This window comes from Bidens hawaiensis, unplaced genomic scaffold (assembly GCF_021521415.1).
Source record: "Bidens hawaiensis isolate Kalapana, Puna unplaced genomic scaffold, B.hawaiensis_p1.1 tig00022693_1, whole genome shotgun sequence".
Lineage (NCBI taxonomy): Eukaryota > Viridiplantae > Streptophyta > Magnoliopsida > Asterales > Asteraceae > Bidens > Bidens hawaiensis.
The window spans coordinates 245,411-272,202 of NW_027493547.1; the positions used below are offsets into that span (position 1 = coordinate 245,411).

Here is a 26,792-nt window from a genome sequence, read left to right on the forward strand (position 1 = left end):
ATTGAATTTGGCCATCTTAATGTTGTGGATTCTAAGCTTTCTAATTAGGTTAGCTAAATTACAGTTTATAGTTAGTATTATTAGTGTAAAAATACTGTTGTTGGAATAGAGGGCATGAGCTGTTATAAGATTTGACGTTATAATATTGTTATAACTTTAGATAAGATATTCTAGTCTTCTTTGGTATGTGGTTTATGTCAACCAGGATATGCTATTAATTCTTTTCTTTTTTGTATATTATATAATGCAGGTTAAGGTAAATCATTGTTTGACTCATCAGGGTGTTGACTTGAGTTGTCTTGATGGCTGAAGAACATTTGGATTTTGGAGATGAGGAGTTTGGTGGGTCCCAAAAGCTGCAGTATCATGGTGATGGAGCAATTCCTGCACTTGCAGATGATGAAATTGCAGGTGAAGATGACGAGTATGATGATCTGTACAACGATGTTAATGTTGGTGAAAATTTTCTTCAAATGCAACGTGCTGAGTTACTACCGTCTACTAATGCTGGAAATGGAAAATTCCATGATCAAAAACCGAATGCTCCGGAAGCCCGTTCCGAAAGCCAACCCGAACGCCGACCCGAACCAATGTCACAAGACTTAAACATAAACACAAACATACCCAAACCTGTTTATCCAAATGCCGGTTTGAATAAAGAAGGGCTGACTGTTGACCTTTCGCAAAAACGAATTGCTCCTCAAGTGAGTCACGATACAGGTTTTCACGGGCATCAAAACACCCAAATCGAACCCGTTCCTGGCCCAATTGGAAATGAAGCTGGTCCTGTGTTGAATACAAATACAGGTCATGATCCAGTTGGCGTTCCTCAAATGCCAGGTCAGCAGATGGGTGTAAATCAGGTTCGACCGCCAGCAGACAATGGTGCGACCACTCTGTTTGTTGGTGAGCTGCACTGGTGGACAACAGATGCTGAGCTGGAAAATGTTTTATCTCAATATGGAAGAGTTAAAGAAATAAAATTTTTTGATGAACGGGCTAGTGGAAAGTCAAAGGGATATTGTCAAGTTGACTTTTATGATTCGGTTTCTGCCGCTGCTTGTAAAGACGGGATGAACGGTTATGTTTTCAATGGAAGACCGTGTGTGGTGGCGTTTGCTTCCCCACAGACTATAAGACAAATGGGTGCTTCTTATGCTAACAAAAATCAAGGACAACCGGTTCAGTCTCAGGTGGAACCACCAGGGCGGAGACCGGGGAATGACATGACGGGAAGAGGTGGTGGAAATAACTTTTCCAGCGGAGATGCAGGGCGAAATTATGGGCGGAGTAACTGGGGCCGAGGAGGAGGGCAGGGCGGTATGAATCGGGGGAATATGAGAGGTAGAGGGGGTGTGGGACCGAAGAATGTGAACACACCCGGGTTTGGAAGTGGTCCAGCTGGCGGCGGTTTTGGGGGACCTGGTTTTGGTGGGCCTCCTGGTGGGTTCATGCATCCTCAAGGTATGATGGGAGGTGGGTTTGATCCGACATATATTGGTCGTGGAGCGGGTTATGGTGGTTTTCCAGGATCGGGTTTTCCCGGTATGATGCCTCAGTTTCCAGGTGTGAATACCATGGGACTTGCTGGGGTGGCGCCACATGTGAATCCTGCTTTCTTTGGGCGGGGGATGGGTGGCGGTGGTATGGGGATGATGGGTGCTGGCGGGATGGAGGGACCGCAATCGGGAATGTGGGGTGACACCAGCATGGGTGGGGGGTGGGGTGGAGAAGAACAAGGTCAAGGTCAAAGAACTCGGGAGTCAAGTTATGGCGGCGAAGATGGCGGTTCAGAATACGGGTATGGTGGTGGTGTGGCTAGCCATGAGAAAGTAACCGCCAGCAGGTCGAACGCGGTTTCTCGTGAAAAAGAGCGTGAATGGTCTGGAAATTCAGAAAAAAGGCACCGTGAGGAGCGGGACCCGTCGGATCGTGATCGTTACAACAAAGATTACAAATACAAAGAGGAAAAAGACAGTTACCGGGACCACCACCGTCAGAAGGACCGCAACACTGATTATGATGACGACTGGGACCATGGTGGTCAGTCTTCATCACGTTCCAGGAGCCGGTCCCGAGCTGTACCAGCAGAAGATGACCACCATCACCACCGATCACGGTCAAGGGATGCGGATTATGGGAAACGGAGACGCATGAGGTCAGATTAACATTAACTGGTGGTCAACTTGTTGATGTGTGTCATTTGCAGAAATCAGCTTCAGAATTGAAAAGGTAAGTTGTACACATTCGGAAGCAAGGCGTAGATTATATGATATAATATCATCCCTACAGACTTCCATGCTTTATTTATCGTCCTCAAACCGTATAATTACATTTGTAGTTTGTGTGAATTTCTTTATTTTGGTTACTAATAATCCTTCTGCAACCTTCATTAGGCATGTGACCTTGAGAACTCAAAACTGTTTTTCTATTATTATTCGTGTTATAGCCGAGTTAGATGTAGATGATAGTTTTTATAGCTTAGTATAAATATGACCATGATATACCGTATTAATGTAGATTTGAAATGACTTTATGACATTGTAGATACTAAATTGCATGATGTGGTGATCATGAGCATGATAAAATATATATATAATTATAATATTTAACATCTGGTGTATTCAGGGAACAGTTATGACTTGGGCGAAGCAGACCTGATTCATTGGTTTCTTTGGATTCTATGAAATTGGCTTAAGTTATATTTTGCATCAACTGACTGCTGGTCCACACCAAAATTATAAGTTTTTATTTTTCATGTATATCATGCTGTCACTGAGTATTTGATTCGTTGTATCGAGAATCTGTTTATGTTTGTTTAGAATCGAGTATCGGGTATGCAGCCCATTCTTCAGTTGTAATTACCGATGTAATGTATGCAGCGTTTAGCATATGTAAGCTCCAAAATGGAGATGTAATGTGTAGGTCATGTTAATTTTCAGGCCGCGGGTTGCTTTCTGTATTTTTAAAACGGCTGCAATCCAAACAGTTTTCTGCATGCTTGTATGCTGTAGGTTTCTAGTTGTACATTGTAACATAATGTGTTTTTTTTGTACATTGTATAACATATTACAGTTAGGAAGACATGTCCTGTATTAATCTTTTTTTGTAAATTCCACTGCTTTTGGGATTTGATTTTCCCGGAATGTATCCTATTCCTTTTGTGTTTTCATACTAGATCATTTGCTTCACCGTCGTGTGTTTTGTTGCCTGTTTTTTCCCCCTGATTGGGATGTAGTAATTGTGTGTTAAGAACATGTCGCTGCCTGTTCTGTTTGCTAAGTCTGGTGATTGACATGATTATGTTCTCGATGCGTCTTCCTTGCTATTTCTGGCAGTTGTGTGGGGAAGAAAAATTGTGCTACTTTATAGAATAACTTAGGGTGTTTGCATCATATTATGAACAAGTAGAACAAAGATGATAATGATATGAGAAGAACATACATATATGCTATGCATTATCGAGTATATTGATTGCAAACACACTTTGTATTTTGTTTTTCTGTTGTCATGTTAGTTGATGTGGTCTTATGCTTTTCTTGATTGATACATTATAAGATGATAGTGTTACTAATTAGATTTGTACTTCATTTGCATATGCATTAGAAATACAATGAATCAGTATTGTAAGTAAGACGTTAGCTCTACTAATTAGTATCGTAAATAAGTTAAAACATTAATAAGTGAATAACAAACTCAACGCACCTGTCAACTTAAAATTGTTTCGATATTAAACATTCAGACGTATATGTCTATCACGAATAACAAACTCACACACCTATGAACCTATCATATCGCTAAACCATTTTGTTTTCGATGAAATATAAAATTGACTACCATCTGATTAGAGAGTTGCCAACACATTGTTACCATGATGCCTTTCGATGAAATGCTTATACGTTGATTAATTGGGAGACTTTGTCATTTCATTCATTTCGTAAACCTTAACAATCGAGGCTTCTTATAAGTTAGAGATGTTCAAAACGGTTTGGGACTAGGAACCGGAACCGGTCCCTAACCGGTTCCTATATTCAAAACCCCCTTTGAAACCGGTTCTAGGCTCGAACCGGTTAGGGAACCGAACCGGTTCTCCCACCCTCGGACCCCTAACCTATGGAACCGGTTCTTACCGGTTCCTAAACCGGTTCCTGCACTAACCGGTTACAGTGTAAATTTTTTTTTTTTTTTTCGTTTTTCGTTTGCGATTTGGATTCTAAACTACGATTCGTATTTGTATAGCATGAAAAATAAACAAAACAATTAACATAAAATTCATTTTATTTACTTTAAGAAGTTCAAAAAAAAAAGGTTACATGTTTTAAAATCTTCAAAAACAAACTAACAAAACATTAAACTTATAAATATAAAGTTGTGACATATTGTTTCTAGAAAAGCCTTCTTGTTCATCGTAATTATTGAGCGACGACTTCTTCCTCGGAATTACTTGTAGAAATGCCTTCTTGTTCGTCGTGCACTCGAACATCAAGTGGTGTTTCATCTTCGAGAGTGGTTAAGTGTTGAATACGATCGATTGAGTCTAAGTGATCCTTTAAGCAAATGCACATCTCCACCGACTCCGAATTTAGTCTTGTTCTTCTCACCGATATTACCCTGCCACTAAGAGAAAAAGCGGATTCCGAAGCTACCGTAGAAGCTTGGACGGTTAGTAAATCACGGGCCATGGTGGTAAGAATCGGAAACTCGGTTTCCTTTACCTTCCACCAAGCCAAAACATCAAAAGTGCCATATTCCTCTTCGGATAAACCGGTAGAGTAATCATTTGCACTATACCTTCCTAGTTCGCTTGAAGGGGTGTTACCCCTTTGTTTTTTAGCCGTTACGTTGCGAACGGTGTTCATAAGGCTAATCATGGGATCTCGTACTCTAGTAGCACTTGAACTTGATGAAGACCCCCCCGGCATAGGCATGTGTATGTTTGACCCATATTTATTTAAATAAAAGTCATACATAAATTTAAAATTCAAGTTAAAATAATTTTTTGCCTCTGTTGAAAAGTTTGGGTCAATTTCATGCATATCTAAGGCTGAAAAAATTTCGTCTATCACACATTCAACCCCCGTAACATTTAACATTGGGTTTAAAGCGGCGGCGCAAGTAAAAACCGGTGGCAATTCAAGAAAGTATTTTTTTAATTTAAACTTCATTGGTAATATGATGTTTGAAAACATTGGACTTTTATTTTCAAATTCTTTAAGATTGTTAACCATTAAAAATAACTCCGAAAGAACCAAGGGACTTGTCGGATAATACGTTCCCGATAGTTTCGTAGTTGATGTTTTAAAAACTTCAAGAAAAGTCGATAAGTCATTGATAATTTCCCATTTCTCATTTGAAAAGGGGATTGCCAAATCATTCTCGACAAGACTAGAATGAAACATTTGTAAAGTTTCTCTTTGTTCCAAAGCACTTTGAAACATTATGCAAGTGGAATTCCATCGATGAGGTACATCCCAATTAGCTCCCAAAGCTTTTCTTCCCGTATCTTTACAAAATTTTCTATAATCCATTTGTCTTTTTTTACTTTTCTTAAAAACTTCATGTATCATTAGTCTAAAATCGTTTATAACCGATGTAACCTCATCCGAAGCAAGTCCGTCTTGCACGATTAAATTAATGATATGTGCAACACACATTGAGTGAAAAAATACACCATTGCAAATCGGCGTATATTTTAATTTTAATTTATCAACCGCCGATGTATTATTCGACGCGTTATCAAATGCCATTGAAAATATTTTATTTTCTAGTTTATAAGTTTTTATAACATAATCTAAAATTTCAAACAAATTATCTCCCGTATGTGGATACTCAAAGAGTTCGAAAGCAATGGTGCGTTTCATCATTTCCCACGATGACGGGTCTACCCAATGAGCAGTGACACAAAGATAAGATTCGGGTAGACCATGTGGAGCCGACCAAACATCACTAGTTAAGTTTATTCCCGTATTTATATTTTCAAAATATGCAATTAGTACCTCTTTGGCCTTCTTCCACAATTTTAAACAATAACGTTTAAGAGTATGATGACTTACGTGAGTGTATTGTGGTTGAAGCGTATCTCGAATCATGGCGGTTAAGCGAGGGTTGTCGAAGTGGCTAAACGGCAAAGCTTCTTGAATCACAAACTTCGCCATACGATCTTGAACTCGATCAATTTGGTATGTAAATATTCCGCCTTCACTATCCATTTGCGTTTGTTGCGAATCGACGTTCTTTTTCAACGCCTTGCAATACGGTTTTTCGATGTGTTTCTTCAAATTTGAATTCGAAAGTGGGTTAAATAAACCACACAAAACTTGCACCGAGCCTTCAATGAATGGTCACTCAATTCAACCAAATCCCAATTGCACCAAATCTCTTGATTACGATTATGAGGTACAATACGAACCTTGTTAGATACACCATATCAAGTTATAAAATATATAACTTATATATATTTTATAACTTGATATGGTGTATCTAACAAGGTTTTCTAAAGAGTAATAATAATCCTACTGCTTAACTATAGATCGCTACTTACTAGAGAATATAGCAGTAACATACATCTACCCAAGTGTGTTTATGTAACAAAATGGTAATTTGATTGTAATTTTTTTTAATAAAATACATGTTTGCAAATGCAAAAATCTGATTGTTGTGAAACAAATTCATGGTTGAAACTCTATTTCCAATTTCTATATTTATATTTACATTAAGGATAGAGGATAAAAAAATCAACCACAAATTTGTGTGGTTTAGCGACATAACTAAGCAGGGGCTATTAAATTATTACTAAATTTAACGGCCAGTAAAAATTCTCCCATGTATAAATATGAATTGCATCATCTATTTCATCGTGCAATCATCACACAAAAACATCTATAAAAATCATCTTTTTAGTTGATTTAAACAAAGGTAATAAAAATGGCCATCAACCGATTTGTTGTTCTTGCACTCATCTTTGTTGCCATGGTTGCATATGTCTCGGCTGGTGCTGATGCTGATACACCCGCTGCGGCAGGGGAAGCCCCTAGTGATTCTGCCGGTGACGACGGAGGGGATATTAGCGGTGCCCCTTCAGGGTCACCTGATGCCGCCGAAGGTGCTGGGGGACCTGATGCTGCCGGCGCAACCAGTGCCGCCGCTCCAGCAGAAGGTAATGCTCCGTCCTTCAAGGCTTGTGGAGTTTACGCCGTCGTAGCAGCCACTGTTGTTGTCGGGTGTTTCTTTTAAATAGTTTATGTACAAACTATAATAAAGGGTGTTGTCGATACACACTATATCTGTCCATTGTATCATTTACCACTGTGATTATTGTTGTAAAATAATGCTCCCCTTTGGATGTCATTTTTATGACTCCTAGGGATGTATATATGAAAAAGAAACAGTTATATTCATAGTATGACCCGCAAATTTCGTGAAAATTTGTTTCATCAGAAAGAAAAAAAATCAGTTTACGGCTTGATCATATATATATATAATGATATAATGATAGATAACATTTTCATTTTGCAACTTATGTTAATAACCTACATACAAGATTATTCTTATAATTGTTGGTGTATCTTATAACCATTGTATTGTAATAAAATACACAACCATTCCAATTTACACTTCAATTTACTTATTACTTCTTTGTTAATTATTATAAGTGATGACATAAACAAGTGACAATGCTAAACCATATGTACTGCTCTATAGTTTCAATATATTTACCTTGTTGACGACAACGAAAGCGAAAAGGTGATAAATGTGACCGGTAAACGACGGGTTAACACTAACAAAAAGGAACAAGAAGTCGATAGAAACAAAATGTCACATATCGCCACTAGTGCGTATGATTATGGTTGATGGTCCAGCTACAATGCTTTTATTTAGTAATTAATGTATATTGTACTTATAAAAATCTAATCTAGTTTTTTTGCAAATTAATGATTAAAAATTTTTCTTGAACTCGTTAATCAAGCATAATGATATTCAACTTGGTCTGGAATCTTGGAGACATTTCAATATGTTGTATCTATGCGTTTTTTATGCATTTGAAGAACCCAGTAGGAAAGACATCGGTATACACGGCATAATACTTATTTTATTCAATAAGTATTCTCATGTTACGAAACCATTTCAAGAGGTTTTTAGCATCATATTTGTTTCGGTATATGATGGATCGAAGAGCAAGATTAGGGATTGGGGAATTGTTTGAAGACGTCTATAAAATTAAAATTAAGTAATTTTCGTATTTAAGATGTTTTTAAAACCTTAATAAACAATGACTATACAATAGAGCATTATTTTTTTGTGAGGAAATTAATCCATACATTGTGAATGGAAAAACACTATTCACAAATTAAGGCTATGTAAGTAGATAATGATAACCTCATAAACAATTTGCATTAAGTAGGTTTATTGTGTTGCAAAGACAATGGTTGTCCATGACATGGTATGTTTAATCCCATGGGTATGCTTGCTTTTCCCAACTAATCCGTTCTTGTATGGTTGAGTGATAAAAATCGCTATTTACCAACGTGCAGCTACTGGTCCAAAACTCTTGGGATACACAACACTACCTTTTTTAATACCCGTAGGACTAAGTGTAAGCCACTGGCTCATCTACTCAGAGTTCGAGTATATCAGTTAAACTATTTTAAATAAGGGTGGCATATCGTTAAAATCAGGGTTTGCTGAGTGTATAAACCACAACGGTGCTTGAAAGCCTGTGTCCTACGTGGCGATGACGTGGAGTAGAGGTTGGCGAATAAACCGGTTAACCGAAGGGACCCGAAAGTCGAATTGATTTGAAACAAATTATGCAGAAACCGGTTTGGAATCGATTGAACCGCAAGTTTGAAACAAGTTTGCAATTTTCTTTACCAAAACCGGTTCTAAACGGTTAACCAAACCGAAACCAAACAAAACCGGGGAAAAGAATTTTGTTGATCAAACAGAAGCGGGTGTTAAGTTCTAAAGCCCCTCCATAACAGATGATAATCTAATAAATCTCATTTATGAGTTTACCCGACCCGAATGGGTAAAAGAAGGTCCGATCCGACGAAGCTATATAAAAGGTTTAGGGCAACACATACACACATATACATACAGTGTTCCTTGGATCTGAGTGCAGCGACAATGGCGTTAGCGTTCGACGAATACGGGCGGCCGTTCATAATACTACGTGAACAGGAAAGCAAGAGCCGGTTAAGAGGTCTAGACGCTCAGAAGGCGAACATCGCCGCCGGTGTAGCCGTCTCTCGCATCCTCCGTACGTCGCTTGGACCCAAAGGCATGGATAAGATGCTTCAGAGCCCCGACGGAGACATTACAATCAGTAATTAATTATTCTCATTTCATTTTCACTTTTTAACGCTTGTTATTACTTATTAGATCTGGTTTAATTGGATAGCTAGGGTTTACTGTTACTGTTCATGGTGTGGTTTGTGATAATTCAATTGTTTAGTGCCATTTCACTGTAACCGAACCGAACATTTTTTGAACAAAATGTTTTGTTCATTTAGTTAAACGAACACGAGCACACGTTTATGTTATATTCGTAGGGTGTAAACGAGCTGAGCCTTGAGTTTTGACTTACTAAAGCTTGACATCGGCTTGTGAGTTATTAGTCAAGCTAAGGCTCGGTTTATTAAGTATTAATTAAACAAACTCAAAACATACGTCTTGTTTATTCATTTATGTTTGTGAATGTTCGTTTATGTTCATTTCATTATATTTGTTTGATCTAAGGGTGTAAACGAGCCGAGGCTAACTCTCAGCTTGTTTTGAGTTACTAGAGCTCGAGCACTCGAGTTTTTTTTCTTTCTAAAGCTTGACATTTGCTTGTGAGTTGTTTTTTCAAGTTAGGGCTTGGATTGTTTATCAAGTATTAATTAATTTATAAACGTTTATAATTATATTTATATATTTTGAGAAAATCCTTAAAACAAGCTTAAGCTTGACTCGATCTCGACGGTGTAGTGTGTAATTAATTAATCAAAGTCCAAAAGAGGTGAAAATTTAAAACACACAAGGCTCTTTAAGGCTCGACAAACCTAAAAAAGCTTTTCATACAAGGCTCGAGTTCAATAACTAAACAAGCTTTTTTTGAGTCTCGAGCTTGAAAAAGCTAGGCTTGTTTATTAAGTTTTAATTAATTTATATATGTTTATAATTGTTTTTATATTTTAAGAAAATCCTTAAACAAGCCTAAGCTCGACTGTGTAGTTTGTATTAATACATCAAAGTCCAAAAGAGGTAAAACTTAAAAATACACAAGGGTCTCGTTAAGGGTCGACGAGACGACGAGCCTAAAAATGCATCTCGTACAAGGCGCAAGCTTGAAAAGCTCGGCTCGTTTTGAGGTTTTAAGGATTTGATTTCGAGTAGTTTGTGAGCAGCTTAACTTGTTTGCACCCCTAATCATGATGGATATTTTGAATGAATCATGCAATTTAAATCACTTGTTTAAATGTGTTTTTGGATGAATTGTGTTGTATTAGACTTGTCTGTTTGTGTTCATTAATGATTTAATGCTAACTTGTGTTTGGCTGTGTTCATTTATGTTTGGTCAAATATGTTCATTTGTTTTCGTTTATGCTTGTTCGTTTAAGTTTTTTGTGTTCGCTTACATTTGTGAACCATTTGTTTAGGTTTTGTACAAACGGACAATAACGTACATGAGCAAAAAAATGTGTTTGATTATATGCCATGCTTGGTTAAGTTAAATTGAACGAACATGAACATGGTGACCGTTTGTGTTTGTTCGGTTCGTATACAAGGTCTACATTTGACACGAATTATGCATAAGTAGCTTCATAATGAGCTCATCAAACAGAGTACTTTTAACATAAATTTGTTACACAATTATCACCATCTAAAAGTAAAATACTGATTACTTGTTATGCTTCTAAGTCATGTTTCCTGATAATGAATGGAGCCACAAATCTTGTGTGTATTAGGTGTTTTGAACTGAGCTACAATTTTGCAATAAAAGTTGGAAGCATCTGTTACTTTAACTGTTATTTTTGTTCTTTTTCTAATTTTAATTTCATTTCTAGCAAATGATGGCGCAACAATCTTGGAGCAAATGGATGTTGACAATCAAATTGGGAAGCTTATGGTTGAACTGTCACGAAGTCAAGACTATGAAATCGGTGATGGAACAACTGGTGTAGTTGTTATGGCTGGTGCACTTTTAGAACAGGCTGAGAAGCTTCTAGAACGTGGAATTCATCCCATTCGAATTGCAGAAGGGTTTGAAATATCTTCAAGGATTATTGTGGATCATTTAGAAAAAATCGCACATAAGTTTGATTTCAGTGACACCAATATTGAACCTTTGGTTCAAACTTGCATGACTACCTTATCCTCCAAAATGTAAGTTTGTGCAATTTGTTTTAAACATTATATTGTTTCGCCAGTAATCTGATTAACATGTACCTCTCAGTGTGAACCGATGCAAGCGTAGCCTGGCTGAGATTGCTGTGAAAAGTGTGATGGCTGTTGCTGATTTGGAGAGGAAAGATGTTAACCTAGATCTGATTAAAGTGGAGGGAAAAGTTGGTGGGAAATTGGAAGATACAGAACTTATTTATGGAATTATTGTGGATAAAGATATGAGCCACCCGCAAATGCCTAAACAAATATCAGATGCAAAAATTGCTATTTTAACTTGCCCGTTTGAGCCACCAAAGCCTAAGACCAAGCATAAGGTTGACATTGATACCGTTGAAAAGTTTCAAACTTTACGTAAGCAAGAGCAGAAGTACTTTGATGACATGGTTCAGAAATGCAAGGTAACATTGATTTTTTAGTTAGTAGTTTGTCACTCAAACCAGTCCATTTTTCTTGCTTTTGTTCCAAAGTATCAATTTTACAATTGAGTTATTGGATTTGTAATTGGTTGTTGGAACTTTACGCCCTTACTTTTAACTCATTCAGGATGTTGGGGCAACTTTGGTAATTTGTCAGTGGGGGTTTGATGATGAAGCAAATCACTTACTAATGAACAGAAATTTGCCAGCTGTCAGATGGGTTGGTGGTGTAGAACTCGAGCTTATAGCAATAGCAACAGGTTTGTGCATACTATTACTAATTAACTATTTAAAACGAAGTTTTGTTTGATATCACATTGTTAATATAACTGCTATTCCGTCTTGTGCAGGTGGTAGAATTGTTCCCAGGTTCCAAGAACTAACACCTGAAAAACTAGGAAAGGTAATTACTACCATAATTAACACGAAAATATGAATGCTTTATAGTTTGGTATTATATAGAAAAGGCACGAGATAAACACATGTTACATTGTAATATAGTTATCTTTTTGAATGACAGGCTGGTTTGGTTAGAGAAAAGGCATTTGGTACCACAAAAGATCGAATGCTTTATATTGAGCATTGTGCAAATTCAAAGGCTGTAACCATTTTTATTCGTGGAGGTAAGTTAACTAACTTTATATATTGTAAGCTAACCTTATGAAGATGTTAATCAACAATGATCGTTTTTCAAACATGCTAGTTTATTTACTTGGGTTATTTTGTGAGAAATCAGGTAACAAGATGATGATAGAGGAGACCAAACGGAGTATCCATGACGCATTATGTGTGGCTAGAAATCTCATTCGTAATAACTCGGTTGTATATGGTGGCGGGGCTGCAGAAATTTCTTGCTCAATTGCAGTTGAAGCTGCTGCTGATAAATACCCAGGAGTTGAACAGGTACTGACCGTTACTCTTTTGGCGTTTTCGTTTTGTGGGTCCCATTTATACTGAGTTTTTGTTTATTGTGTACAGTATGCCATCAGAGCTTTTGCAGATGCTTTGGACTCTGTCCCCATGGCTCTTGCTGAGAATAGTGGTTTGCAACCCATTGAAACACTATCTGCAGTCAAAGCCCAGCAAATTAAGGTATTTTTTACAGTGGTTTGTTTTTTTAATGTATTTATAAGTTCTCTATTATTATAATAACAATTATTCAATTTCCATTAGTTAAATGATTTAGATGATATCTTTTGTATTTTTGTTTATTTGTCTGGTTAGAAAGAATTAATGTTTTTGGTTTAAATATGCAGGAGAACAATCATTGCTGTGGCATAGACTGCAACGATACTGGTACGAATGACATGCGTGAGCAGAACGTATTTGAAACCTTAATCGGCAAGCAACAACAGATTTTGCTTGCTACACAAGTCGTGAAAATGATTCTGAAGATTGACGATGTCATTTCTCCGTCCGAATATTGAGATATCTGGTTCCTACGTACCTTCAAGTCTTGCTCAATGTAGAACCGATTCATTGTTGGAAAACCTAGTGTGCGTTTTAAACTACGGTCGCTGTCATTTGTTTCGTCGTCATGTTTGTTTCTTTATTTTTGAGAAAAGTTTGTTTTTAGTGTCTTTTGGTGTTTAGGATTTTGATTACCTGCATATTTTATATAAATGCATCTGTTTATTGTGTTTAAAAAACAATTTAGCATTTTTGAAAAATTTGTAAGTTGATTGTGTATAACGTCTTTTTCCTACACATTTTTTCCTTTCCATAACGTCTTTCGGGACACATTTTTCTTTCGATAAAGTCTCTCGGGCCACGTTAATGACTTATTTGGTCGTGTTTCTCACGATTTCACTAGACCTTGTGGGCCTATGTACTGTGGTTGAACTTGAACTTGGACATGGCGAAAGAATAGGATGCATCACATAAACATTTATCTGTTAAGAACTGTAAGAATCGTATAATGCACTTGTATCTCTTGTTTTAAAGTTGATAGTAAGACAGTCACGTAACGATCCTTTTCAAACTCTTGTACTTGTCATGTACTATGTGAGCGTGCATTATATGGTTGACGATGCCCGAGTATCTGAGTCGTTAACCATGCCCTCAAGTTAAATTGACGAAAATATCATAGTGTAATTACATTATCTACACTAAATTACCCTGTGTTGTATATATATTTACATTACTTAATTTGCACAGTTAGCATGTTAATTTAAAAATAATAAACCACGAATCGTAAAAACAGGCAACTTATGAATATTAACTTGTTTAAATCAAATGCAGTTGAAATATTTACAAGTTTAGCATTATCTACCCAACTATCTACACATTCTTTACAGATCCTTCTTTTGTTACTATGTTACACATGGAAGGAACATACAGCAAACTGAAAATAAATTAAATAACAGAAACAAACAAATTCATCATGTTCAGAGATTAGTAATAGTCATCGTTGGACTCCGCTAACTGAGATCGATCTCAACCCGTCCAGGTGTCGGCCTTTCGGTTTGGTTAACCGCAAGTTCCACACCGAGTTGGCCTTTGTCACCCGCCCCAAATGCATATAGTTCCCCGCTTTCTGTAAGTGCAAACGTGTGTGCGTTCCAGTAGATCGAGTTTGTAAGGCTCACTTGTACCACCCTTTCATTAATTTGCTTTAATGATGTCACTAACTTTGGGCTCAAGATTTTAGCATGCTGATTTTCCTATGTACCAAACACAAAAAAATATAAAAAAAATAAAAAATAAAATAAATATGCATTAAAATCACAAACTGGAAAATGTAAAAGATTAATTAATAATGTCACTAACCTGTGCATCATCAGCATCTGCAGTATTGTGGCCGAGACTCGACGATTCACCACATCCAAAAGAATAAACATCACCATCATTAGAAACAACAAAAGTGGTATAGTCCCCTGTGGCAACATGTACAGCTTTCACATTGCTTAAAGATTCAACCACTTTTGGAACCGAGTTACAATCTTCATTCCCGTGGCCTAAACAACCGTACCGGCCCCACCCCCACGTGCACACCCTGCCATCAGTCCCAACCACGGCTGCATGCCACGCACCAGCTGCAACCACCATGGGCTGTAGGTTTAAAGTTTGAAACTGTTCTATTAGTCTTGGCTGTTTCTCATCAGTTTTGGTCCCATGTCCTAGTTTGCCTCCTAATCCACATCCAACTGAGTACACTGACCTGTTTCGTAAATCGACTTAACATGGTTAAAATGCACTCATTTTGATATGAACCATTTGACCGCAAGTAAAAAATTAAAAACCAAAACTATTCACAAAAAAGTTCTTGAAACCGTTTGTGTCAGTTGTCTAATCTTGACCCGATGCCATTTGTCCCACGTGTCTATTTTTAACATGCACAAAAAAAATACTCATTTTGACTCGAACCCATTTGACCCATCATCAAAAATGGTCAATGCAAACCCAAAAGTTTTGAAACTATTAAAAAGCAATTTTTAACATGTATTAAAAGGTACTAAAGCTATTGAAACTCACATGCCACTAGGTTGACAAGCCAAAGCAAGAAGATAGCAATATCCAGCCACGATCTGAACCACGGGTATGTTTTCAAGTGGGCCCAACAACGGGTGTGGCTCAAGATCAGTTGGTTCGGTCTGGTGACCGAGTTTATTCTCCTTTCCCCAAGAAAACGTGTAGACTCTTCCTTCTCGTGATAAAACAGCTGTGAAAAAATTTCCAATAGCAGCTTGTACCACGAATATGTCTTTCAAAGACTCGACTATTCGAGGAGTGTTGACTTGTTTACTTCCTTGAACTCCATACTCCGCTTCCCCAAAAGAGTCTTTTCCAAAGGCGTAAACCTGCCCGGAATCACTTATTAGCATTGTTCGGCCCGCCCCTGCTGCTGCGTGTATTATGCGTATTCCTTCCAATGATCTACAACATACAAAACACGTTAATATAATGGGAATCGGTAAAGACTAAATGTGGCAATTTCGACCGAGTTTACCAAAAGGGTAAAAGGGTCAATATAGTTTATGGCCATAGGGTCAAAAGTCACTTAAAGTGAATTCTTAACTGATAAATATTCTTATTTCTATTTAAAAAGTATACTAGTATTTAAAAAAAAAAAGGAAATTTGCTATTATAGTTTCCATGCTAACTATTTACAAAATGTTGGATATAATATGCCAAAAATACCCTTTTTGACCCGTTATCAAACCTGCATGATCCGTCCATATTGCCACCTCTAGAAATAAAATGGGTCAAATATTAACAAAATTAACAACTGAACCTGATTATGCGAGGCCGAGGCTCCTCTTCGGTGGTTCCATGACCTAACTGGCCCGAGCTATTTGACCCGAAAGTATAAACGGAACCTTTTGAAGTAACAGCGATACTGTGGCCCGGCCCGGCTATGGCCTGAGACTTTTCCCTTCTAGAACATGTTTCTCCAGCCAACAAGAATCTTAAAACTAACTTCCAAGAACCCCCGCATCTTAATTTCAAATCTTCGCGCTTTTCTAAACTCATCGGTTTAAAAATCGCTCTTTTTTGGCACATATCAAGAGCTGCAAGCTCCGATAAACAGAGTTGATGATCAGGGGCAAAATGGGCAGGTTGCCTAAAGAAAGAACATGTAGCCTGCAAAAAGGAACATTTTTTCACAAATAAATATTGGGTTAAAATCTTTTTATCTTTTAAATATATAAAAATGTTAACTTGCCTCTAGTTTTGCTAAATCTTGTGGATCAAGATTGCAACCAGTGAGAACATGAAGGACAATTGAAGGGTTTGCAGATAATGGAAAATCTCCTGGTGTTGCATCTCCAAAACAATGTCGGGTTTGTCGGTCGAATGACAGGCTCGTGGGACCGGGCACGGGTTGTTCGGTAGTGTTGTGGTATTGAATACTTGGCGTTCCACTCGTGGTGGCATCCATGGGCACTGCTCAAGCACTGCAGTGCGGTGCCCTAATTAATCAAGATGAGAAGATTAACTGCTAGAATCCAGTCACATCAAAATATGTTAAAAAAATAACCACATTATTGTTTTTCGTTATTTTTCGGTCTGAAAACTACTCGAATAACATTATCTCCTTAACAAAAACCTTAATTTCTACATACAATCTATAGGGGTGTTTAGATATGGATCATTGCAATGGATTATAATATTCCGTTGCAGAAACACAATCCGAAAACTCGATTAATTAGAAAACAAATGACATACCTTGAAATATTGCTTAATGCAGAACCCTCAAGTCCCAAAAACTACAAAAAGACAACAAATTTAGAATCAGAAACAATAATAAAAATGGAATCTAAAAAGTAAAAACACACCCATTGCATATAATAATATTCAGATTCAGAAATTATACTAAATTTGATAAAATAATTTCAGGGAACATGATTTAACAAATTCAAATAAAGGAGACAAAAGGTTATTTAAAAACATGATATGAACCAATACAATTGCTTCACGGAAAGATATTCCATTCATATCCCAAAAAAAAAAGATAATTTTCAATCAAAGCATCTAACAATTCTTGGAATCTTGAAAACAATGAATTAAAGACAAATTCTTGATCAATTATAAACATACATAATCTTGATCTTCATCAGATATTATTAAACAAGTTAAAGAAATAAGAAATTGGGTACTTTAAATTTCAATCAGATGAGATAAAGATTGCACATTTATGATGATCAAAGATAAAAGAAAACAAGAATAATAAGTTTTCTTGAAGACCCACCAATAAAAATGGAAACTTTATGGAATTAGAATGAAATTGGTGATGATCAAATATAAGGGTTCTTGAGAGAAAATGGGATTTTATTGATTGAAATGAAAGAAAGAATAGATGATAAATAAGGATGGAGGTTTTGTTGTTGTTGTTGTTGTTTGTGTGTTGTATTAATCTTGCAATGGATGGATGGAGGGTCAAATCCAGTTTTGTTGTATACGTCTCTTAATATTTCTTTTTCTGTTTTCTTAAAAAGCGACTTTCTTATGTGTCATGTCGTCAGATTATGTTGTGTTAATCGGGTTTTTTATGTTTTAGTTTGGATACAATTAGATAAGAGTACTTATAGATTTTTTACTAGTTGGTTATAAAATACATTTAGTGGTACACAATCGGTGTGTTGCGACAGGAAAACAGAGGAAATTTGATCGATATCGGATCGGTTCGTTACGGTATCACTATGCATTTATAACAATCGAAAACGAAAACCCAATCCTCTTCATTCGTAGATTTAAAATGCATTGAAAAATTTACGTAGAAGTTAACTTTTCTTTCAAATAATAAATAGATTGGAATTAATAAACTTAGAAATCTTAGAAATCTACTGTTGTAGCCACCACCATCATGGTCGTTGGCTCGTTGCCATCAACATTCCGCCTCATTACCTCCGCTACCACATTCCAATGTTATCTAAATAGTTGGAAATCATACGTAATTATTTATCAACCAAATGTGTTCGAAATTTCAGTTTCTTTACCATTCTTGTTTACTTATAATTCTAAAATTTTTAACAAATATTAATTCTTTTGATTTCAATTCTTTTGACATATTCTAATTTATTGATAACTAATTATGAACCAAACGCCTCTTTGTTTAAAATGTAAAATCTTTGAATAATCACAATCAACTATCTAATTAAATATATAGATCATCTTATATGAACCATATTTGAAATGTAATTGAAAACATTAGAAGCAATTTAAATATGCTAGATTTGTCAAGTATAATATATTTCTTAGTAACATATAAAGAATTGTATGATGATATTAATAATTAGAAATTGTAATATTCATGGATAAGAGTAAAAGATATTCCATTTCTTCTTTTATTATTTTATTCCACAACTATTCAAAACTAGATACTTTCATTAACAACCCTTTAGTTTTACACTCTTTTACATTGACATCCTCTTCAACATCTCGAAAACCAAATCAATCTCATCGAGCAACTGCACGATACAAATACAACGATGCCAAGCTTATAGCTCTTATCATCATTATTATCATATTGTGTATCATCAATCGCATGAGAATTTAAAAGATTGACCCATAAAAAACTACCAACTTTAACAAAATTCCCGAAATCTCCCGTAATAACAGGTGAATTTCTTCTAAACCTTAAAAATATACTTTTCTATCATCTTATATCTGGCTTGGATAGTGGACTGACTCTAATCATGCAATTGACGAGACAAGGATCAATACATTGATACACACCACATAAAAGTGTTTTGTAAATACAAGATAATATTATTATGTTTTTAATGACAAACTAACATACTGCTAAATACTTAAAAACAATGATATTCGTATTGCATGATCTGAAATATTCAGTCTTTCACGTCTAGGATACATAATATAATTATTTATGTTGTTTTACAACAAGATACTTTAATTTTACCAAACAAATCAAAATTCAAATGCTCAAATTATGATGCTCAAATTCATATTTTTTTCCTACATTATTAATAGGTCAAAAGTGAAATGTTTTTAAGTTTGAGGGTGGGAAATTGTACCAATACTTATTTGGTGTTACTTAATGGTAAATTATATTATTATAATGATTTAAACAAACAATCACTTGTTTGAAAGATAACTGACAACCTTTACACCTATATATTTCATTATTAATAGAATCATCCTCCATTTATTTGTTCGTCGACCGGGAAATTAAGATACTCCATGAAACTTGACGTAGACGGCAATCCATCATGTTATGGGTGACGTCATCTTTTCTTTTTTTTCTCTTTCTTCTTACACTGGTTTTTTGTTTTCTTTTTCTCAAATGATTTCTTAGATCAGGTCACCAGAAATAGAATTTGAATCTCTAACCTTTAATTGAAGAAAACAGTGGTAACCACTCCATGTGTCGGTTTTTACTTATTCCTCACTGTTTATGTTTATAGGAATCAATTTGTGAGTCGATTTTAAATTCATGATTCAATGCCACTGAGAGTTTGAGACTGTCCTTGGCCAAAAAAAGAAAGTTGGATGGTGAGCAAGCTAGCAAATTGTCAGTATTAGTTATTATCGACCAACGAGTAATAGTTTGGATTATTAAAATTCATTTTTTAAATATGGTTAACCAACACTGTTGGGTTTTTTTATTTATTTATTTTTATTTTGTAGAGCTTGACTCTCAATTTATTATTAATTTTTTAGAAAACGAGAAAAAAAATCATTGAACCATACTTTCAATTGATTAAAATAAGACTATCTCTTATGGGACACATCTCCATGCCAAAACCCATCTCTCTCCTTTCCCTCTCACAAAACCGTCATGGGTGCGCCCTTGTGCAAGGGCAGCCACGCGTGCCTCTCCCATCTACGTCGGCATCCTCTTGCCTCCCCTCTCTTTCTTCTACCCCTCTCCACGGGCGCCTCAATTGCGACTAGTTGGAAATAGTCTAACAACATTACTAGCAAATAAATCATGTTAGATTAGATATTAGACTCTCACATTAACAACAAATAAAAACATCTAGTGAAAGAAATCATGTTAGAGATTAAAGTGACAGGCTTTGGAATTTGGTTATAGAAGAAAATGAATGAATGTACGTGATTATTCTAACCCATGCCATCAAGGAATGCAGTTGTTTTCATATGCTTTTAATGTTATAGGGTTAGAAAAGTCAGTATTTGAGTGCAACTTAATTTGGAAGATTGTATGGTTAACATGAAGATAAAGCTAGCTACTTGGACAAAATTCTTTTAAAGATGACACAACACAATTAATGCATCTGTCTAACATGCAAATGAATCATTAAACTTAAAAATAAATAATAAAAACAGCTATATATGATCCATTGGTTTTATGTTATTAATTATAGGCTAAACAAGATCAAATAAAGGCAAGCTAAGTTTTTTTTTTTTTTGTAAATTTATTATTATAAGAGCCAAAATAATTGTACACATATAGTGATTTTTTTTCATTTTTCTAATAAAACGTTAACAATTTATAATATTTATATAAATCTGAATATACATCTTTTAATTTCTTTTGTCTACATGGCAATATAAATTTTATTAAAGTATAAGTTCTATCTAAAATAACGTACTTTTTTTATTACATGACTAAAAATACTCTATTTTTAGGTTTTTGCTACAACTGACTTTTTAATGGAATCATTTTTGAGCTTCTATTTTTTTTTTTAACTTGATAAACTCATTTTAAGACTTTGATAAGTTGGTCTTATTTTAGAAAGGAGTTTTTCATTTTCTTTAATTTATTTTCTATGGTTTGAGAAAGTTTTTGGGCTCATCCGGCTTTGAAGGTTGGGCTGGCCTTTTGGGGTTAGATCTTTCAAGGCTAGATTTTGGGCTTAAAGTGGCAAAGGTATAGTAGGTATAAATAATGCCTCTTACACAAGGCCACAAGGCCCACAACAATATAATAAGAGACTAAGAGTACAAAGGCCCATCTTTTAATAGGAGTTAAAAGTTTATCGGTTTGGATAACGGTTTAATCGATCGGTTAATTCAGATTTGGATTTTTTTGTCACTGACCGATATACGAACTGGATTTGCAAGTGGGATCGATTTTTCTTTTTATCACGCATATGGTTTGGCTTCGGATTGTGGTTTTCCGTTCTTTTTTTTCACACTCCTAGTAGGGGTGTATTAACGAGTCAGGCAAAAAATAAGTTGCTCAAGTTTGGATAGATCAAACTTAAGGGAATAATAGTCAATCTCTAGCTTAGCTCGGACAAAACCTATCGCTAGATTAATTTGACGAGGCGAGTTTAAAGTTTCAATATTATACTCGTTCGAAATCCCATTTCAGTAAAACGAAATAACATTTTAAAGTTAAATTAACAAAATGAGCAAACGACACTATTAAAATTATCTTGTTTATCATCCACAAAAAAACCAAACTGAATTCACTGATAAAGTAAAATTACAGAAAAATAAATAATAATTAAAAAAAACAGAGCAAATATCATATGATTACTCTTTCTTCCTTGAATCCTTGAGTTGTCCTCTCTTTCTGATTTTGAGGCAGAAATTATATCTCCAAGCATCGACGGCGGATTCTGGCAACGAGTAAAGCAAAGCCCATATGACAGAGTGGGGCCAGTACGGTGTGCAACGAGGCTCGTACCCTAACCACCTCAGCCCTGCTTTCGCGTATCCTGTTGCAGACGGTACGAAAAAGGAAGATCTCTTGATTGACGCCATCTTTGTTGCAACGTATAACGGGACCTGTACAATAGTTTTCAAATATAAGCCAACAGCAGTCACCTTTATTCACTTTTTAGTTAAACCACTACACATAGTCTAACGAGGCTGGTTGGTACGAGTGGTCGGATGTTATTGTATGACTTAGATTTCTATTGTATAAAGCCTATAGAAACTTAAATGAAACAAAAGGCGAATATCACCAAAATTTCATAGCACAATATCATAATACTAGCAAAGATAGCGTGTGTGTAGACTAATGAACGAACAATGTAATTATGTGTATGAAATTTGGTTTCTTACAAACAAATACGCCTCTAAAACAAGTTAAATGCAAAGTTGAAGAATCTAACATGCAAATATTGTTCGATTAGTATGCCTCTTGGGCCCTAAGCCCAGCCCGTTTAGTGATTTCTTAATCATGAAGTTATTTATCTCTATATATTTCTCATGTCCTGTAGTCAAAATTGTCACTCAAAATAAAATGTGGGAGGTCAGTTTAGACCGAATCACGTTAAATTCTTGTGTTTGTTCAGTTCGTGTGTTTTAATCCTAACAAATATGCGACTAAACTAAGTAACTAACCAACCCAAAATGCAAATTAATAAAGCATCATGACAAATATGTACCTGGCACTGCACATCAATGCCACTATTCTTGTATTCAACATAAAGACACCTCGAAAACTGATCAACATACCTAAACAAATGAACAAAAGACATCAATTAGCACTAATCAAGATACATAAAGCAATAAAAAAGCTTGAATCTAGCCAAGGCTTAAACGAACTTCAGCCTAAAAATAATCTTGTTTAACAAACGTGCCCAAGCTTTTGCTGGTCGAAACAAGTCTATATTTATATAACTTTTGTATAATATATATTATGTAATATATAAAATTATAACTAAAAAATATATATGTAAATTAATTAATAAATAATAAACAAGCCAAGCCCAAGCCGAGCTCTCTATAAGTTACCCTAGGGCTGTTCGGCTCGCTCGAATAAAACTAGCTAAAAAAACTTGATTTAAAACATCCTGAGCTGATTTGGCTCATTTTTGTAACCGAGCCAAAATCGACCCAGACTCCGCTCGTTGGCTCGATCTTAAGCTCATTTAACTTCAAAATCGAGCTAGAGCCTAGCTGACTTGCCTAGTTTAATTTCAAGCCCGAGCTCGAAACCACCCTGGCTCGACTCGTGAACAACCCTATAGCCAAGCCAAGCTCAATACTAGTCAATCTTGGCTCGTTTACACCCCTACTACTAATCAAGATTCATAATGCAATAAGCAAAATCGATAAAAACAAAATCTTTATCGAAATCTTACGCTTTCGTAGCAGCATAAACTGCATAAAGCGGATCCGACGGGATAACAATAGCCGCACCCGACCCAATATTCACAATTGCACCTCTTTTCCTCTTCAACATCCCAGGCAACACAGCTTGAGTCACTCTAGTAGTCCCCTCAATGTTGACTTTAATCAAATTAGTCAACAACTCATCATCCACCTCATGAAAGAACCTCGCATACGGGTACGAAACACCCGCATTATTAATCAAGATCCCAACATCCAACCCATCAATTGCTTCACTAATGCTCTTGATTCCATCAGACAAATCACCAGAAAGATCAAAAACCACTTGTTTGATCTGGGTTTTCAAGAATCTTGATTTGATTTCTGAGCTAACAGCTTCTAATTTGCTAGGGTTTCGACCCACCAAGATTAAATTGAGACCCTGTTTGGCTAATTCAAAGGCGAAAGCTTTACCGATGCCGTCGGTGGATCCGGTTACGAGTGCCCAAGATCCGTATTTCTTGAGGTCTTTGGCGGGTCGGAGGAAATTGGTGTAGACCCATTTGAGGATTGAGGCTGAAGACTTGAGAAATGATAAGAGTCCTAAGAGGAATAGGGTTGTAAGCCATAAAGGTTGGGTTTGTGAGAGTGTGAAGAACATCTTGATTTGGATAAAGATTGGATCTTGAAGGTGGGTTTTGTAGATGAAAGAGTATAAATACAGTTGGTGGCTGGTGGGATTAGTTGGAACTATAACTCTATTAAGATCTTCATGCATAAGGTGACGAATGGATGAGATCGGGAAGGTTCCGGTACATAAATTTGAAATTATTTGGTACCGGTATTTCATATAAAATTCAAGAATTACTGGTACTGTATTAAATTGTACCGGTATCGATATCGAAAATTCAAAATTTGGTATGGTTACCAGTGTTGAATATCCTCATTCTTATTCATGACCGATAAGTATACGGAGGGGACATAAAAACAAAAAAAACAACTTTTTGCAGCTTAAACGGCCCGTGCAGCTCTGTACGAGTCATATAAACGAAAAATAGTGTGTAAAAATCTATGATTGTGTGTGAAGTTTATGTGACAGTCTTATATAATATTATATGATTATATGAGAGGACATGAAGATTTAAGGAGTTGGTCATCCCCTAATCATGGTGCATGAATTCTGTGTGTTTTGATTTTTGTTAAGAAAACAAAACAAAAAATTAAAAAAAGGTCTTAATATATATTTATATCTTTTGGATTACATCGAAACAGAAGGCAAGCGGGCAACAAGCTGCGCCACTACCCCTTTTTGAATCGCAAAACCAAATCTTTTAAAAACTATATTTGCTGATCTTGGAGTCATAACATTACTATGCATGACCCGCTGAATATGGGTAAGTAGCTCCACAGCTTCAGGCGCGAGGAAACCAAAAGTGTCAAAAGCAAAAGGAATAAATACATGTTGGTTGTCAAGACACGCATTTTCATGTTCTGCCACCTTACCTGACACAGCTTTTAATGCGGCTTGACCGACCGCGAAACCACTACTCCCTAAGCCCACCAAAGGAGAAACCCCTGTTAAATCCACACACACGTGTTTCACTCCTATCCATCCAAACACCAAAATGTCTGCCGGTCGAAGAGATGATCTTCCCTCTGACGGGTCAGTCAGGAAATTCACAGGTGCTTCTTTTTTAACAGAAATTCCAGCTCGCCTGAATATATCAAAGAGCACATCCCTAACCAGATCGTGTCGGTACTTGAACCCCGGGAGCTCTTTACAGTGCACCGCGTGCTCCCCATATGAGTCTAAACACGCCTTACGACAAACAGGACATATCTCATCAACCGGAAATAGAGGAATCATAAGGCGATACTTATTTATATTACAATAATGTAAATAACCCAGCAAGATCAAACCCTGGGTTGCGACAAGCGTAAACTTTTTTGATTTTGATGTAGTTATTATAACAAATGAGAGAGATCTGAATATAGTCGTGGTATAGGTAAAACATGTTTGTTTTGGTGTTTTTTTTTATTATGTAACATCTAATTCATGCTACTAAGCTCGTGCATTTCGTCGGATGCCAAACAAAAAAATAAAACTCGGAAAAAAGTGTGGTTGTTTTTTTTATTGACCAACTAAATAGTGTATTAATCCCCCACTTGTGGCCTAGTGGTAAGAGGTTTGGGTTTTTCGGTGAAGACTCAAGTTCGAATCTCACTTGTGTCATATTTGGGTGGTTTGGCAATGAAGGATTTGAGCTAGCCCTTGTGCAAAGGTTGTCAGTTTGAATCCTGAGCCCACCCGGGTTTTCGTCCAACCGTGTGTTACGCCAGAGAGTTCTGCTCTTGTGATGGCACAACGGCTGTCAAGTGGCAGTCGGCGGTATGGTTTCCTGAGGGAACCCCCAAGCCAAACTCTGAAGCCAGCGTGGGTCCGGTTAAGACAACATAGTCTGACCAGAGTGTGACATCGGGGCTCTCCCAATTTGAAGAGTGCGGTAGCCTAAATATAAGAAAGTCGCAGTCCTAAAAAAATAACAAAATAGTGTATTTGTATATGTGTGTGCAATTGGGTCAAAAATAACCAAATTTACAACCATCAAAACATTAAGATGTAATACATTACTATACTACCAAACTTCTTCAATTCTCTCAAGTTAACACATCCCGTTTTAAACGGGTTTTTTTTATTCTAAAAAATAAAAATAAGAAATCCCAATCATCCACTATAAATACAAATACAGTTGGTGGCTGGTGGAATTAGTTGGAACAACAAAATCTTTTATGAATAGTATGAGGACATGAAGAACAGAAGAATGTGAGGAATTGGTCATCTCCTAATCATGGTGCATGAATTCTACGTTTTTTAATTTTTGTTAAGAAAAAAAAATAAAAAAAAAACTTTTTAAAAAGATTCCAAAATAAAATAAGATAACAATAATGTAAATAACTAGCGAGATCAAATCTAGGTTGCGACAGACGTCATTTTTTTTATTTCGATGTACTCGTTCTAGCAAATGAAAGAGGAGATCTGAATATAATCGTGTTATTGGTTAAAGATGTTCGTTTCGTTGTCTTTTTATTATGTAGCCTCTAAATTCACGCTACTAAGTTCGCACCTTGCGTTGAATATCAAACAAACAAATAAAACTCTAGAAAGAAGCGTGGTTCGTTTTTTTTGAATGACCAACTAAAAGATTTATATATACATGTCCAAATACTAAATTTACAACCTCAAATCACTAAGATGTAATGCATTACTACACTATAAAACTTCTTTAATTTTTCCAAGTGAGCACACCCTGTCTTGAACGGTTTTTTTATGCATAAGGAAGCAAGAGACTTTATGCACCCCACCACATTAGCCAAACGAACTAGCCTCCCATTAAAAACCAGCTCATTCCTAGTCTTTCATATACTCCAAAGTGTTATGAGAAGCCACATGAAACATCTTTGCTTTATCCTTTGGAAAGCCCGTAAATTTGTAAAGTTCCAAAAGATGGTAAATAGATGTTTCCCATAGATGGTAAATAGAGACTTTATGAA

At 36.0% G+C, this 26,792-nt stretch overlaps 4 protein-coding genes across 4 annotated transcripts; 2 read left to right on the forward strand and 2 right to left on the reverse strand.

Annotated features, from left to right (window-relative positions):
• Nucleotides 1-227: 227 nt before the first annotated feature.
• Nucleotides 228-3,032, forward strand: LOC143566118 (uncharacterized). Its single transcript, XM_077052898.1, has 2 exons — nt 228-2,232; nt 2,629-3,032. The coding sequence occupies exon 1, from the start codon at nt 303-305 to the stop codon at nt 2,166-2,168; it is 1,866 nt and encodes a 621-aa protein (XP_076909013.1). The 5' UTR covers nt 228-302; the 3' UTR covers nt 2,169-2,232; nt 2,629-3,032.
• Nucleotides 3,033-9,114: 6,082 nt separating this feature from the next.
• LOC143566120 (T-complex protein 1 subunit epsilon) lies at nt 9,115-13,387 on the forward strand. Its single transcript, XM_077052899.1, has 9 exons — nt 9,115-9,325; nt 11,049-11,367; nt 11,438-11,786; nt 11,932-12,064; nt 12,155-12,207; nt 12,325-12,427; nt 12,541-12,707; nt 12,783-12,896; nt 13,061-13,387. The coding sequence occupies exons 1-9, from the start codon at nt 9,127-9,129 to the stop codon at nt 13,229-13,231; spliced, it is 1,608 nt and encodes a 535-aa protein (XP_076909014.1). The 5' UTR covers nt 9,115-9,126; the 3' UTR covers nt 13,232-13,387.
• Nucleotides 13,388-14,010: 623 nt separating this feature from the next.
• On the reverse strand, nt 14,011-17,601 carry LOC143566121 (ultraviolet-B receptor UVR8-like). Its single transcript, XM_077052900.1, has 7 exons — nt 17,497-17,601; nt 16,970-17,014; nt 16,471-16,743; nt 16,039-16,388; nt 15,279-15,680; nt 14,574-14,964; nt 14,011-14,467 (listed from the first exon to the last, which is right to left on the reverse strand). The coding sequence occupies exons 3-7, from the start codon at nt 16,684-16,686 to the stop codon at nt 14,225-14,227; spliced, it is 1,602 nt and encodes a 533-aa protein (XP_076909015.1). The 5' UTR covers nt 16,687-16,743; nt 16,970-17,014; nt 17,497-17,601; the 3' UTR covers nt 14,011-14,224.
• Nucleotides 17,602-21,706: 4,105 nt separating this feature from the next.
• LOC143566106 (very-long-chain 3-oxoacyl-CoA reductase 1-like) lies at nt 21,707-23,940 on the reverse strand. The gene is made up of 3 exons (XM_077052889.1): nt 23,273-23,940; nt 22,574-22,643; nt 21,707-21,968 (listed from the first exon to the last, which is right to left on the reverse strand). Exons 1-3 carry the CDS (start codon nt 23,899-23,901, stop codon nt 21,714-21,716), a joined length of 954 nt encoding a protein of 317 aa, XP_076909004.1. The 5' UTR covers nt 23,902-23,940; the 3' UTR covers nt 21,707-21,713.
• Nucleotides 23,941-26,792: the final 2,852 nt, after the last annotated feature.